A 17547-nucleotide genomic window follows, 5' to 3' on the forward strand; every position below is an offset into this window, starting at 1 on the left:
TAAATACCAAAAAATAATATAGCTAGTCTTTGAAAAATAGAGAATGACCCTCCAACATATCCTAAAATAATATCTATTAGTTACCGATATATTTTCTCAAAACTTGCATAACTCTTTTTAGTAACTATAACATATTTTTCAGTATTATAAAATAAATATTCATACCTAAAAAGAAGCTTTATTTTAGCTAAATTTGGCTAATGCCACGACCCTAACAATTGTCATCGTCAAAAAACTATATGAAGAAGTATCTCCTCTCGTCTCCCCGGCTATCCAGCCACGGATCACTACTTTACAGCCATATACACTCAATGGCTCTTAGTTTGGCCGAGAAAAAAAGTTGTAACCAGGCGTATATCAACATATAAACTTCTCCATAATTAATTAATTATACACCTAATATGTAAAGTTTAATTTTGACTGTAGAAATGTCAACTATTACATGAGATTTTTTTTCGATCAATAGCTTATTAGTTAGAAGGTCCACAATCCCTATATCAATGACACGTTTGTTATGAGCACTAACAGATTATGCTGTTTATAGCCCCTCGGTGTCGTTGGAGAACTTGGTAGGAGGTGCAGGCGCCCGTAACGCAAACCAACCCAGACCACCACCACCACCAGCGCCAAGTGATGACGTCCCTCCTCCGCCACCAAGATTTCCTTTCGCCACCATTAATGGCCGAAGCTGCGGCTTCACTAAAAGACATAGACATACCGGTTACTGACGACGATTAAATTAATATCTCTGAAATTTTCAGAAGCTTCACTCATGTTAGCCCTCAACAGAGATGTCTAAAAAATTTTTTTAAAAAAATTCAAACTATGAAATCAAACGGAGGATCAGAACATATAAACCTGAGCACGAATAAAGTAAAAGGAGAACCCAATTAATCTACGTTTGTTACTTCTTTCATACATTGTATCCACATCTAGGATAAAAAGAACCCAATTTCTCATTATCCTTTTGGAGTACGTTTAATCAGTAATTCAGTATAATGTTTTCCCGGCTAATGTTGTGTATTTTACCTTGCCACTGTTTAATGTTTTCCAGACATATTCTTTCAACTGGTCTTTCGATATGTTTTCTCCACATTCCTCAACAACTGATTTGATCCAAAGCAAAACTTCCTGTTGCGACAAGACAAAAAAAACTAAGACTCTGTTCTTCTACCTTATGGTCGAGTATCATAAAACATCACAAACTTCCAAAGATAATATAAAAGAGAGAACTCAAGAAGCTCTGTAGACAATAGAGAATACCTGGTTAGCCAAACCATGGAGTGGCCCAACTAAACGGTTGACAGATACGTATCTGAAAGTGCACTACCGACCTAAATACAGAAACAAACAATCAGAAATGTCAATCCTAGGCAAAGGAATCTGAATTTCAGAGCTGCATGTGGAACAGAGACATTGAGAGACTATGAGCATACGCACCAGGTGACCAGTGTGAGTACTAACGTTTCCACCCTCATGATCACTACAACCAGAAACAAAAACAAAGTAGAAGTTATCATGCTAATGGTTGCAAATCTTGAAAATAACAACAAAAGGTTATAAGAAAATAAGTTAAAAGGCATAAACAGACGGATAAATTAGTACAGACCTGTGGATCGTGATGTAAAGCCTCATGCGCTCTTTCATTTTATCATCATCAAATCCCAACATGTGGTAAAAATTTGCACCATAATCCAAAGATTTATCTGAGGGAATGGAATCGCCATTTTTATATATCCTACAATGATTTAGTAGAAAGGTAAATACGAAGAAAAAAAAAGCGGACGACAAATCTTTCATATAAAGAGTACACAATCAGTCCTAAAATCCAGAAGATTCAAGATAAAACCCAGAAACTCTAGCCATAGATAGAGTTAAACACAAACTGAATATGAGAGAGACGTGAAAGCTGAGATTGTAAAGCGAAACCGAATGTGAGAAATATATGCGTATATATATATAGGATTACACAGACGAACATAGGTGAATTGAAGTGAATTAAAGACGATTGAAGAGGTAAACTCACCGTTACAGATCTTAATCGCCTCCACCGCAGCATCATCGCTCAGAGGAATTGAAGAGGAAGAGATGTGAAACGACGTGAGTGATTAGGTTTGGGCCTGGGGCACGATAAAGTAACGAAACACAAAGCCCACAACCCACCTTAATTACACAATTCGCAGCGTTTAATGAAAAGTGACGTGTCAAGACCTGGTGAGACTAATTTATGTGCTGGCATCCTATGTGGCTTCATGGGAGAGATGAAAACTGTATTTTATATATAAAGATTCTTAAATATATAAAACAGAGAATTCGGCCAAAAAAATCATCAACTTTATACGAATTGCCAAAATAAACATGTACTCGAGCCTGACCAACAAAATCTTAAACTTTCGTTGACTTTTTTAGTTTATTAAGAAATTTACGATTGACTGACAAAAATAACAAACCGTTAACCGACAGTTAAAACTGTGTTAACCCACCGTTAAATACTACCGTTTAGTGAAACGACGTCGTTTCATTCAGTTCTTTTGTTTAAGACAAAATCTTAAACAAAAGAAATTGTTGTTGGTTGGCCTCGAACCCACACACTCTTGGACTTAAGGGAGGGGAGTTTAGCCACTTGGCTAGTGAGACTTTTTGAAATATTAGATACAAATTTCTTTTTATTGATCAAAAGACGTGGATGATTGAAATAAAACAAAACATAACCCTAATTTCTCATAAACTCAAAAAATTCTCTAAATTTTTTTGAAAAATCTTTAAATTTCCAAAAATTGAAAAATAATTATTTTTTCGTAAATTTAATTTTGAAATTAAAAATAAACTTTTTCTTTTTAAAAAAAATCAAAAATCTTCCAAAATTTTCTTATAAAAAAAATCCAAATTTTTAAAAAAATCAAAGAAAATGCAAAAAATTAAGTTACAATTATGAGCTAAAAATTAAATTTTTAAAAAATTTAAAAATTTTGGAAGATTTTTTTAATAGAAAAGTAATTATTTTAGTTTCAAAATTAATTTTATAAAAAAAATATTTATTTTTCAATTTTTTAATTTAATTTTAAAAATTGAAAATTTTGGAAGATTTTTGTTTTCTTAAAGAAAAATAATTATTTTAATTTCAAAATTAATTTTCTAAAAAATTATTTATTTTTCAATTTTTAATTTAATTTTAAAAATGAATTTTTTGGAAATGTTTTGATTATTTAAAGAAAAAAATATTTCTAAGTTAAATTTGTTTTTTACAAAATCTTTTTTTTCAATATTTTGTAATTTTAAAGATCTTTTATGTTTTTAGAGAACTTTTTATATTCAGTGAGTACCAAATAAAGTTAAATGTGTTTGGGACTATTGAAAACGCCTTTAGCCCAATGGTTAAATACATTATCATTTCAGCCAAGCAACCCGAGTTCGAATCAATAAATTGGCAAGTCAATAAAGATATTGTCAATAAATTTTAAAGTCAATGAAAAGTTTGGTATTTTTTTGACCAGTCCAAAAGTTCAGATTTATTTTGGCAATTCGTGTAAAGTTCATGATTTTTTTGGCTGAATTCCCAAAACATAATCCCATAACTTCAACATTTTTCGTCTTCTCTATAACTCATGATAGGCTAGTAACAACATGTAAGTTCCACTCTTACTTTACTGTATTTACTAGTTCTTTCGTTTTTGATATGTAATCATCTCGTGGAGTTTTTTTATTTTGCTTTTCAACCAGCAGGTATAATCCTCTTTGGATCTGCAGAACAAAAAAAAATGCACATTTGATTTTAGAAAAATAAAAATAAGGACGCTATATAATTTAACATCTTCTCTTTTGATTTTCATTTTTGATTTTGACTTTAGATTCAGGAAAATGAATTTAGCCGTATATTGTTTTTTTACTTACTTTAGCCGTATATTGTTAGTAGTATTACACAAAACGTTAACGTTAAAGGAACAAACCTCTAATTGTTCTTGAAGATGTTTCCCTACTTTATCTTGCAATCTCATAAACTCTTTGATTCCGGAACCCTCCATATCAGCCTCCTGTCCTTTGAAACTTGTTTCTAAAGAACATTCAATGCTTAGTTTTAGTTCAATGAGCTAATGAGTCAGTTAACAATAAGGTAATAAACCCTATGACTTTACCTTGTATGGAATTTTGAACATGTTTTTGCGTTCGATATTTCTGATTTAGATATGATACAAGATAGTTAGGTAAGAGTACTGAATCATGATCATAATATAAAAAAGGAAACGATGTGGTATTTTTACCTGAAGATGGCTCTTGACTTGGTAGATGGTCAATCCATCTGTTCTCATTAGCTTCAGTATCTGTTTTGGTGTCGCTTCTAGGAGTTCAAGGATCAATGGGAAATAAAAGGTATCATATTTTTGCCTTTTTTCCTTAACAAAATTTCAATAAATATGAGTATGAATATGATGAACAGATCATACTCATGGGCCCACCAAGGTTATTGACACACTCTACAAACTTGTCATGGAGATCGGCTGTCCACTTGATCCTTGTTTTAATGAGAGATGAGCTTGTGAACTCAGAGGCCAATGAAGACTTAGATGGCTCCTGCTGAGACCATGCATGAACCTTAGTTACAACTCATTCTCTATATATACGACTTATAACAGGTTCATGCCATTGGATTATATTTAGTAAAAAAAAAACAGGTTCATTAATTCATTTAACGATTGATGAGTTTTTTTTACCGTTGAAATATCAGTTTCCACACACTCGGAAGATTGCTTTGATAGCGAAGTAGCCTGTCTTGTTTCGGTTGAAAAAATTTCGGAGATATCGTAGCATTTGCAGCAATTACTAGCGTGTTCACTGCACATCTCATGCGAAAGAGCATCATCCGATGCATATCTTCTTCCAAACTTCATTCTACCTCTACTTTTTTAATATTTAAAAAATGATGATACTACGTTAAGCATATAACTGCTGGATCTAAGATGTGTTTATCTTATCGGTATAAACATCTTAAAGGAAAAAAACAGTCTCTTTTCTCAAAAAAAAAACAGTCTCCAAGTGATGTGAAATACTATAGAGCTTTGCTGTGGAATTATAGACGAGTTATAGTAAAACTAAAAAAAACAATCAAATGAGTTATAATAATTGAGTGGTCGTATAAGAAAGAAGAGTTTATTATCTCGAATGTCGACATTGTGTCACACCAATGGTGAAATTTTCACAAAGACATCCTGACACTTCTCTTACGTGTGTTAGTCAATAGTCATCTCCTTGTATAATAATACTTTATCTATTTCGTAATAAATATTATTTTAGATTTTTTATTTTATTTCAAAATAAATCTCATTTTGTAATTTCAATATAATTTTGTACACTAAATTTATTTTTTACCATTTTTGAATAACCAATAATTTTTATTTAAATCAATTTTATTTAATCATACATTAAATAAAATACTAGTTAACTATACAATTTTTTAATCTCGGTAAAAAGTGTCAAAATTATTTTTATTTAGATCGGAAGGAGTATCATCCGAAAAATACGGGAGATATTCAAAACTATCATAAAAACAATATTCTAACATTACCAATTTGCCATGCATGTATAATGCCAATAGTTGACAAAAAGCAGAATGGCAATGGAATACAAGTTAAATTTAACATAACTAACTGTGTACTAAAAGACTCTTAAAAGAGTTTCTTGGATTAGTTATTTTCATTAAATTGAAAATAGTTTTTAAAAGAAAATTTAACTTTTCTGCGACATGATTTTGAGATTATAATTAATTTAAATTAAATTTTATTTAATATTAATTCATTTGCTTTTTATAGTGACTTGAGTATTGATTACATTTTAACAAAGTTGGGAGTTTTTACAAAAAAAAACAAAAGTGTTTAAAATTTTTTTAAATATAAATCTCAAACTATTTTATTAAATGTTTGTCAACAAATATAGTATAACCTTCACTGCTTCCCGATTGGATGGGCTCTCTCTCTTTCCTGACGGGCTTAAAATGATTTTATTTCACATAATCCTCGAAAATGCAATCTTACAAATATAAATCAGGTCTTAGGAAAATGAGTTTTTTTTTATCACAAAAATTCAAATCGAATTACGGCAACAAGTCTTACAATAAACTTATCATACCAATATGGATGAAGCAAAGATTTTAGTTGAGATAGAGCTGGAGAGATTTCCCAAAGCTTATTGCACTTGATGATAAATAAAGTAATATATTTCTTTATAAATGTTGAGTACATATAGATTCCATCAACAAGAGAAGCCTGTTGTTCCACTTAACTCAGCTTCTGCTTTCTCCACATTAGTAGATGCACAGTCTACTCCCATTGATTCACAGACTCTGAAAACTTCTCCATCAAGTATTATCAGCAACTCCTAGAATTTCTCGTTATTGATTCTTTAACCATGAGAACTAATCATTGTGCCTTTGAGTGTTCTTTTCGTTTCACAATGTTATAAAATGTGGATGAAGTTAAGATTGAGCCTTCAAACTCGTTCAGCTTGACTAGAGGTGGAAGAAAGTCAAAGCCTCCTATCAAATACTAAAACGTGGAATGGAAGACAGTCCGAATTAGAGGAAACCATGGCTTACGCGGCATGTGGCCCTATCATTAGCTATCTTGTTTTTACCCATCAATGGTTTGTCTCTAGTCTCGATCTTTACATGAAACTTGTTTCATTCCAACTTTTCCAAACTATAAGACCTTAGGTTTAAAATTGAAGGCCTTAAGTTCAACAAAAAGACGGACCTTTTTCTTTTTAATTTATAGAAACAAGAGCAAAAACCATTCAAAATAACCTTAGGTCCATTTGCTATTATGAGCTCATCATCTTCAGCTTTTTTTCAAATGCAGATTGATCTTGTTTGAAAAATTTGTAATAATACTAGAGTGATCGAGTTTTAGGAAGAAGAGAAAAAACAAAGAATTTGAATATTCGACTTTGAAGTGGAATGAATATATTGAAGGAAAGGAAAAAAAAAACGTGGGGTTCTTCATGCAAAATGTCAAAAGTAGCGTTACTAATTTAAGGCGTGTTCAAAAAAAAAAAAAAAAAAAAAAAAAAAAAAAAAAACGTTACTAATTTAAGAAGCTATCTCCGTGTGCGAGTTTTTAAAAACAAATAGTTAATTTAGAATAATCTCACACATCTATAGTCTATGATCCATCATCACACATTTAATACCTGATTCTGTATACAAGTGTTAGTGTGTGTAGCACTTTGGACATTCTCTTGTTGCGACTCTTATGACTTTACATCACTTTGCATAGAGTAACATGCTTTAGGCCTTCTATTTAGCCACTCTCTCACTGTTCAGCCTATCTTTGATTGGAGTTGACTGTCTCCATATCTTGGGAGCAGCAGGGCTTCGGCTTCTTGTACTGAGATTGGCGGAGGAGAGAGTGACCGGAATCGGAGTGAGACAATGATACTTCGGCAATTGGTGTCTTCAGAACGCATTCTTTTGTCTTTTGTTGTTGTTCTATCATTATTTTCAGTTGTTTCCCTTGCTCTTCAATTCTCAGTTGTAGGTTTCGTTGAATCTAATGAAAGAAAGACACATAAATCATAATATATGAGTAGTCAAAAACTGTATTTATATATATTTTTATTTTTTTTTTCAAAAAAAAACTGTATTTATATAGTTGATTAGTATGGGAAATAATTCATTGGTGAATGTTGATATATATATGAAAGCCACAAAAGTTCAAACACACAATCTTAAAACTAGAAAGACTTCATTATTTCTCAAAAACAAGTTTTGATATCTAGCTCAAAATATTTTATAGAAGAATCGAATTTAATCTCTAAATGTGATCTACAAACTGCTAAAACGATATGATCTAAAAAAAAACATGATTTAAATATTATGAGGAAATCAATGGAAACGGCGAGTCAATTCCTTTTTTAACTCCGTGGACACTGTAATGGGGAGCTGGAATAAGTACTCAATGCCACACACTACCACTTAAACTGTAACGCTGAATTGCATCTACGTGGTAAAAAGTATCCTAATTATATTAAATAAATTAACTAAGGTATACATGTTGTAACTCACCTCTAGTTGCTCATGAAGATGCCTCTGAATGTCTAGTTGAAGCTGGAGTGCCTCTTTAATATGCACTCCACTGCCTCCACGATAGCAGACGAAACAAAAAATAAGTTAAAATCATTAAGAGCTCATAATTTATTATTTTGAATAATGTTAATCATATCTTGTTGTAATAGCTAGGTAAGTAATAATTGGGTCACTAATTTTTGACTTATATGGAGGAAAAACAGAGCGGCTATTATTACGGAGAATAAAGAAAATGATTTTGGCACCCAAAAAATGAAGATGAAGCATACGCTTTTGTGTCAAGCAGTTCTTTGGAACAATATTTTCTTCTCAAACTTGCCTGCAACAACAAAACTCTCGAGATTTGCATTATTGCCAAATTATACATGTATTTTATTAAAATAATATATATATGCGAATGGTATTAAGTAGTATACCTTCTTGAGAGTCAGGGATGTATTTTGCAATCCTATACTTCTGAAATTTCACCCAAGCACTATTAAGTATAAATTTCTTATAAACAAAAAAAATGTAAATAGAGAAGAAGCAACGTTAACCTGTAAGTGGCTTTTAACATGAAATATTGTGAGTCCTTCAGAATCCATCAGCTTCAATATTGCTTTGGGCGTTGCCTCTGCATAGTTTTCCACCAGTAACACTTTTTAGTGACCCACCAAAGAAACAAGGGCACTTCTATCCTATTAAAAGTGAAGTACAAATGGAAAATAACTCCTACTTCTTCTCAATATTTACCTCAGAATGCCACTGGTTTCATTTAAAGTTTTTTTTTTGAAAACAATAAAAAGGATAATATCAATTAAAAACTGTTAACAAATCAAATCTATATACCTTAAATCTTTCCGAAAATTAATAACTTAACATAAAAATCCCCTACATTTAATATTTCACATTTAGAATAAATTACAAAACACTTGACAATCACGGAACTATATGTACCATTTAATTACAATAAATATTGTATATCGATAAAATAAAATCTACTTAACTACACAATCAAAAAATCTTTCACAAATATTCTAAACATTAAGCATATTCCTTATCTACACAACTTCATCATCAATATTTCTAATTAATATTAATATCTATATTATTAAAATTACACAATTAGATTGTTTGGAAACAGGATAATAGAATAAATGAGATATGTTTAGAAACATGGATAGTTTAATAAATGATATGTTTGGAAACGTGGATAGTAGAGAGATATACTTCTTTTTATTTAAACACTTAGCCATTGTTTTTACAATAAATTAAACAACATTTTTTCTATATTTCTTTTTATTTACAATTCTGTCGCTATATTTACAATTCTTTTTATTTACAATTCTTTATGGTGATAATAAAAACAAACTGAAATATAAATAGTATAGTATATAAAACAATTTTTAAAAACAATATTACTAATTTATTTACTTTAGTCAAATATAAAATTTTCAAGAGTTCAATTTTCAAAAAACAAAAAATCATAAAATTAATAATAATTCATAGAAAACTAATGCAAAAAATAAAATTTTGAAAGATGGATAAAATTATATCAGTTTTAAAATATACAAAGTGGACTAATCTAATTACCTAAAACCACTGTTTTGTCGAAAATAATCATAAAATAAAATTTAAATTTTATATACATATTTTAAATCAAAATAATAATTTAAAGTTGATTTATATCAAAAATTGATTTAAAATATGCATTTATTTCAAAATTTTATTTTTACTAAAATATATTCCAATAACCTTTATTTAAAAAATGTTTTCAAAATATATAAGAAAAATACAACAAAAAGATTAATTTCATATACCAACTTAAATTGTGGTTCTTATATTTCACATTAAAATATGATGGATCAGTACAATTAATTATATGATGACATATATATGATACATAATAGTGACTAGGGCTGGGCGTTCATATATCTATTCCGGTTCATTTTAGATCTGTTTGGGTTTCGGGTTTCCGCGGTCAAAGATTTCAGCCCCATTCATATATTTCTAAATTTCAGTTCGAATTATGACTAGGGCTGGGCGTTCAAGTATCCATTCGGGTTCGTTTCGTATCTGTTTGGGTTTTCGGTTTCCAGGGTCAAAGATTTCAGCCCCATTCAGATATTTCTAAATTTCAGTTTGAGTTATATTCAGATCTTTGCGGGTTCAGTTTGGGTTCGGATGACCCATTTAAATTATTTTTTAAAATTCATTATATATTTTGAATTTCTTAAAATCTATAAAAAAATAATATATTGTATATAATCTGAACAAGATATGTCAGAATACCTAAATTTAACATATAAATTGGTTTGGTTTAAATTTTGGATCAAAAATCAATAATTATTTTAATTTTTTTTGGTATTTCGAGTGTACTTCCACTATGTTAGATATTTATATTTGACTACTTTATATATTTTCAAGTATTTAAACCAACCTAAAAGTATTATATATATTATAGATGTTTTTATATACATTAAAACTAAAAATAATTAATATATATATATATATATATATGTATATATATAAGTATATAAATATTTTTCGGATACATTTTGATATCCAAAATACTTCGGTTCGAATTGGTTATGGTTTCGGTTGTCTAAATATCAAAATTTTAAATAATTTGGATATTTAATCAATTTTGGTTTGAGTTTGGTATTATTCTTTAGGATCGTTATCAGTTCGGTACTTTAGATTTGAATTTTTTATCCAGCTTTGTCAATAAATAAAAAATAAATAGCAATATATTTTTTGAAATATACACCCGCACGGACGTGCGGATCAAAATCTAGATAAAAAATTACTTAGCATGAATCTGAATAGTATTTAATTATAAAATTACTTCATAACACATTTCCTACGTATTTGACTATTTGACCATGAAACATTAGCAATACTTATCTTTGTCAAAAAAAAACATTAGCAATATTTTTGTTCGATGTTTACTAAACTCTATTATTGTCGATTGATTTTAAGGATTTTGGATCGCAGCTACTCATCAACCCGCAAATATTTAAAAATAAAAATTAAAAAGTAAATTTTTAAAAATACAGGACTTTAAAAATAGTAAGTTAAAATTTAAATCATGTATAAAATTTTTATTCTAAATATAATTTATAGTAATCTAATATATTAAAACTGAAGTACATTTTGTACTTAACCCTGACTTTTCCTAAATAATTACCATTGTATGCCACTGATCTAAACCATGTTTAACACTTAAATCAAACCATCTAATTTTAATTTAAATATTTAACCAAATATTACATATATATTGCCTTTCTAATAAACCATCGACTTTGATTGTATTGACCAAATCTTAAACACATATGTTATGTGACGTATCTATTGAAATCTGATCTTCCAAATTTGGAATAATAATAAGAGTATTCTCAATTATATCAATATTACTATCAAACACGTCTAACTATAAATTAGGGATACTAATACCTAACATTAGCATGCAATATATATCCACACAACTTCTCAGTATTCACTTACACAACAAAATTTTAAATATTTGTGTATAATATTATTTATTAAATAAAATACAATTTGTAAAAGTAAATAAGTATGTATTAAAAATAAATGAAGTAATGTGTGGTTCATAAATGAATTTAGGTATATGTTATATTTTTATATTCAATCCATATGCACGATCAAAATGGTATATCCAATTTATTTCCACAAAATTCGGATTCGGATTTAATGAAAATTTATTAATTAGAAATCTGAAAAAACCCAAAATTTACCATTAACCCGTGAAACGATACCGGTTGACCTGGAAAAAAACCAAAAATATCTTATCATATTTTTAAAAAATTGATTAAACTTCTCATATACTTTATAATAGTATAAAACTGAATAAACTATTCATATAAATTAAATACATTGTATTTGTGTTATGCATTTTAATTTATAGGTTTTGTAATGATTAATACTATTACAATTTTAATGGAGATAATTTATTTATTTTATTTAGAAGCATACAATGGGTTTAGATGTATTAATATAATTTACAATTATATATAATGGGTCATAAATACAGTAAAAAATATCATTAATATGAATTAAATTTCTTTCATAAATTAAGGGGTATTTTCTTCGGAAAACTGACTTCTACATTATTAAAATAGGAGTACACATATAGAATATCCTTTATGCTTGCACAATATTTACAACCTAATACCACTACAAATTTAATTAACTTAACCTAACAAAATGTCTGTCTTTTTCACATATCGAATGTTTTCCTAAAATAATTCTAACTAACTAAAATGAGGGAAACAAATAACTAAATGTATATGCTTTTCTTTTCCAGACATACACGAACCAATTAAAATTAAACATTTTAGTCATAAATAAATTAAGTTGACATGTACAATCGGCCAAGACAGTTATAATACTTCCTAACGTGATTTATAAAATATTTCACAATACTTACACCTACTCTGTTTCGAAAATTATATATAAAACTATACAAATAGAATATTCTATGGAATAAATTTTCTACAATATTTTATTTCTTCACAAATGTTTTAATTAATGTATCATTTTAATACCATACTAACTTATATTTGTTTATCTTCCTACTGTTTAATTCAGAAAACAGGTTTTTTAGATATTTTATACATAAATTTAATTATACAAATATTGGAATTTTTGATATGATGATATCTAAAAAATATCGGTTATATAATTTACGGTAGAACGCAAAAAAAAAATTCCGATGTAGTTAAACACATTGTTATCTTTCAAAATATTATAATAAATATACATATTACAGAGCATGTATATCATACTAAAAGATAAAAAAAAATTAAACAAATCTGAATCAATGACAATTAGTACATTCACAATAGTTACTAAACTATGCCATTGAATTAAACATTAGTACATTCCCTAACCCATTAGGTTCGCTTTTCATAAATTTGCTAGCCCAATTATTCGTGGGTTTTGTTAGGAATAACATAATATGTTTTGAGCTAATTATCCTGTCACTCCCAAAAGTTTCGTGAACCCCATAAACAAATCTGAATCAATGACAATTAAATGCTTAAAGTCAAAACCAATAAATTCTTTTTTTTCCCGTAAACTCTAACATCCCAAATTAGTTTCCTGTTTAAACGCAGTCATCCTAACAAAAAGATATGCATTAACTAATAAAATATGCATATTAAGAATTAACTTCTATTACCATAGTAAATATTATGTATCTATATTATTAAAGCTAAAATATAAATTATGTTTATTTGGAAACATAGATAACAATTTTAAAAATACATTTATTTGAAAACTTGAATAGCAGTTTTAAAAAATAGGTTTGTTTGGAAACATGAATACCAGTTTAAAAAGATAGTTTTATTTGAAAACATAAATAAAAATATAAAAATGATATAATATTGTTGGGAAATATAAATAGCAGTATATTAGAAAGAATGAATTTATGTTATTAAGAAAAATTGAAAATCTATTATCTTATGAGAAACTATCTATTTGTGTCAATTTTGAAATATACGAAATGAGCTAATCTAATTATCTAAAAATATCATTTGTATAAAATAGTCATAAAACAAAATTTAAACTTTATATACATATTTAAAATCAAAATAATAATTTAAAGTTAATTTATATCAAAAATGATTTAAAATATACATATATTTAAAATTTTATTTTTTCTAAAATATTTTCCAATAACCATTATTAAAAATGTTTTCAATATATGTGATTATTAAAAATATAATATATGTGATTATTTATATGATAGTACGTATAAAATACTATTAATTATACGTTTGATGTGTTTTTAAAGGAAAAATAGATTGTAAATTAGGGGTGGGCGTTCGGGTACCCATTGAGTTTGGTTTAGGTCTTTTTAGGTTTCAGGTTTCCGGGGTCAAAGATTTCAGTTCCATTCGGATATTTTTTAAAAATTTTGGTTCGGATTCAATTCAGATATTACGGGTTTGTTCAGCTTCAGATAACCCATTTAAATTATTTATATAATTTAAATTCTCAAAATATATAAACAAATAATATATTACATATAAATTTGAATAACATATATCAGAATATCTAAACTTAACATATAAATTGGTTTTATTTAAATATTTAGATAGATAATCAATAATTATGTTAAGTATTTTTGGTGATTTGAGTATATTTTAACTATTTTAGATACTTACATTTGGCTATTTATATATATATATATATATATATATATATATATATATATATATATATATATATTCTAGATGTTTTTATATACATTAAGTCTAAAAAATATATATATATATATAATATATAAATCTATATATTTCGAATACATTCAGGTATCTAAAGTAATTCGGTTCGGATCGGATTCGGTTTAAGTTCTCTAAATACAAAAAAATAATATATTTAATCAATTTCGGTTTGGGTTTTATACTTTTTTGGATCAGGATCAGTTTGATTTTTTAGATTCAGGTTTTTTTGCTCAACTCTAATATTGACATGAAAAACAACATATTTTCTAAAAATATACACCCGCACGGGCGTGCGGGTCAAAATCTAGTTTATCTTTAAAACAAATATCTATTTATTTTTTCCCAAATAATGCGCATAATTGCTTCAAAAGAAAGTTTCCAACCCCACATGGTGTTGTATGAGAGCGCATAAAATGACTTCTGTCTCATGTAATCATCATTATAACATCGGCATACTATGGTTACTACGTGATCGACATACTATATTAACATAACTTTATGCTAAAGCAAAGCAACCAGATCAAGTGACTCAGAACTAATTGTTTTAATTGTTCTAATTATAAAGTTGAAGTATCTTTAATGCTTCTAACTTACTATCAGCACCACCAAGGAGATTAACGCACTCCACGAACTTATCATGAAGATCTTGAGTCCACCTTATCCGTGTCTTGTTCCCGATAACCGCCCCACTGTTAGAAGCCATGGATCCTCCATGGGTTGAGAAGGAAGAATGAGATGAAAATCTTGGAAGTATTGATGATGTGAAATTCAGTTGTGTTACATTAGAATTACTATAGGTCCTCCTGCATAGTTCCTGAAAACCATCAAGTAGAAACATCATTGTTATAAAGAAAAAATTGTAAAAAATAAGAACTAAAAGGGATTTTTTGGGATACTTGTGGATCTTGACTTGCTTCAAAAGAAAGAGAGTATGAGGCTGATGAAGCATTTGTTGCGGCAAGATCATTCGCACATGATCTTTGATATAATGGCTTTAGATATTGATCCTCAAGATGTTGCATAGGAACCATCGACTGGGATTGGTCTAATGATAGAGAACCCGAAGCTTGGTGATGGCACGGATGAAACAAGGGAAGGTATGGCTTTGAAGATGAACATTGTACGGAGAATGGTTGATTTTCTGTGTCATCATATGGAGTTAAGCCCGAGAACGTTTCAATAGTCAACGGAGGTGATTGACTGTAATGGATCATATTCACGTCTTGTAGATTAAACGGCTGTGGCGGTTGCGGATGAGGCGGCAGCTGGAGTCTGCTTCCTTGTGAAGCGTTTGAGGTTTCATAGTTAATGTTATCCATCAAAGAACAAACAAGAGAAACTCGGATTGGTAGGTTTGCATCAGAAACATATGATCTTGTTGCACGTTCAGTGATATAATGATCGTAAGACCAAAAAGCTATATATAGTAGTTGAGAAGAAAAAAGATTCGAGTAAACAAAAAAAAAAATTGAAGAACTGACGATTGAAATGAAATCTAAAAGTATTTTGTTTTTTGGTTTTGTGGAATCTCTTGACATTCCTCCAAAGTCTTCAGGTGCAAGAGGGGATGAGTATTGATATAGGCGATGCCTTTTCTTTTGATTATTCTCAAAATGGGTAGGAACACTTAAAAAGAATTTGTTCACACAAATAGTAAGATCGCACGGAAATCGATTTTAGTATCATTAATTCATTTTAAACCCCTAGTTGACCCTGTGAAACCATGCATAAGATACTCATTTAATGTTATATGCTAGTTCCTGGTTGTATATATTATGTAAGTATTTATTTTTGTAGAAACATCAGAAAAGAGTTTGTAAACAAAAATAGTAAGCTCACACGGAAACAAATTAAACTATAAAGTCATTTAAAACTCTAGCTGATTCTGTTGAGCCATGGATACCTAGCTTTCCCCCAGTTAATGTGTGTAGAACTGTATATATGCTTCGTCTTTTTTGAGAAAAGACACATCATATGCTTCAGAATTGTATCAAACCTTTTTTGGATACTATTTTTATCCATACTTCTTCTTCCACGTACGGATTCAATGTACATATCTTCCACGCACGGATCAATGGAACTAGATGGTTGATCCATGCGCGAGTATTTTTATTGGGGCTCTGTTCGTTTGGAGGTCGCGCATTCAATCGGAGCGACTGTTTTAAAAAAAAAATTATGATCGCATGATTTTGATTCTACCGTTAGAATTTTTAGCGTCTAAAATTTTTAATCGCTGGTCGCTAGCGTTTGGTCGCTGCGATCGGTCGCTGAACCCGCGACCAGTAAACAAACAACGTTTGGTTTATTGAAGTTGGTCACTAACGCTAGCGACCAGCAAACGAACATGATCTAGCTCACAAGATGTTTTAGAAATCCTCTCAGCTACCTTAAACATATATGATCGATGTTTTTCACTGTAATCATTTCTCTTCTATTATACAAGATTTATTTCCAGTTGAGAAGAAGTTTAGAAGTTTCATATGTGATTTTCCTATATATAATCGGATTTATGAATGACTAATCTTTTGAAAGAGGTAAGGTTTGAAACTTCAAAACAATAATTTACAACCAGAATAGTAGTTACAAATATTGATATAAGATACATATAATAACTCAGTTCCCAATAAAAATAAATCTGTTTTGTTAGGTTCAAAAAAAAAAATCTGCGTTTGTCAAAGTTAAAGGTTGATTGGGTTTCGAATACACACTTAGGACCACTAATTAAAAATTAGTACTCTCTCCATTTTTTAATATAAATCTTTTTAGATTTAGTTACAGAGATTAAAAAAAAAATTTATTTCTTATATTTTTCTAAACAAAAATATCATTAATTGTTTATCTAACCATAATTCAACCAATAATAAAATATAATGTATATTACCATTGAACAAATAACATTAATTATTAATAAATTTTACATAGAAAACTGAAAATTTTATATAATTTAAAACAAAAAAAAATTCTCTAAAATAATTTATATTAAAAACGGAAGGAGTAATAATTATTATTATTATTTGGTTCTACCCAAGATGGAGAATATTTTTTACATGGAATCTTATAAAAAATGTAATTGTAACGATTCACTTATTGTCTGGTGAGCATGAATTTGATATATAGTATAAAAAGACATCGAATTATTCTGGATAGGGTGGATCAAAATGGCTCTACATCTTCAAAAAGATTTGTTTGGCCCAAAATGCAACTTCGTTATCTTCTTAAAATTGTTTATTATTTGGTACGATG

The 17547-nt window shown here is 28.8% G+C and overlaps 1 protein-coding gene and 1 pseudogene across 4 annotated transcripts; both read right to left on the reverse strand.

Annotated features, from left to right (window-relative positions):
* Positions 1-355: 355 nt before the first annotated feature.
* Positions 356-5079, reverse strand: LOC108816620 (myb family transcription factor PHL5-like). 4 transcript variants are annotated; one of them, XR_008936701.1, is made up of 12 exons: positions 4710-5079; positions 4455-4572; positions 4260-4336; positions 4134-4173; positions 3948-4051; positions 3644-3741; positions 2027-2268; positions 1610-1738; positions 1441-1483; positions 1264-1334; positions 1030-1131; positions 356-699 (listed from the first exon to the last, which is right to left on the reverse strand). XR_008936701.1 is itself a non-coding variant. In XM_018589182.2 (6 exons), exons 1-6 carry the CDS (start codon positions 4884-4886, stop codon positions 3640-3642), a joined length of 630 nt encoding a protein of 209 aa, XP_018444684.1. In that variant the 5' UTR covers positions 4887-5079; the 3' UTR covers positions 3233-3639. The 4 variants fall into 4 exon arrangements, 1 of the variants encoding a protein (XP_018444684.1); XR_008936700.1 differs by having other exon boundaries at positions 4455-4569; positions 4710-5078; XR_008936699.1 differs by having other exon boundaries at positions 4443-4569; positions 4710-5077.
* Positions 5080-7079: 2000 nt separating this feature from the next.
* On the reverse strand, positions 7080-15891 carry LOC108816326 (myb family transcription factor PHL5-like; annotated as a pseudogene).
* Between the last annotated feature and the right edge of the window lie 1656 nt (positions 15892-17547).

Source organism: Raphanus sativus, chromosome 7 (assembly GCF_000801105.2).
Source record: "Raphanus sativus cultivar WK10039 chromosome 7, ASM80110v3, whole genome shotgun sequence".
In the NCBI taxonomy this organism is placed as follows: Eukaryota; Viridiplantae; Streptophyta; class Magnoliopsida; order Brassicales; family Brassicaceae; genus Raphanus; species Raphanus sativus.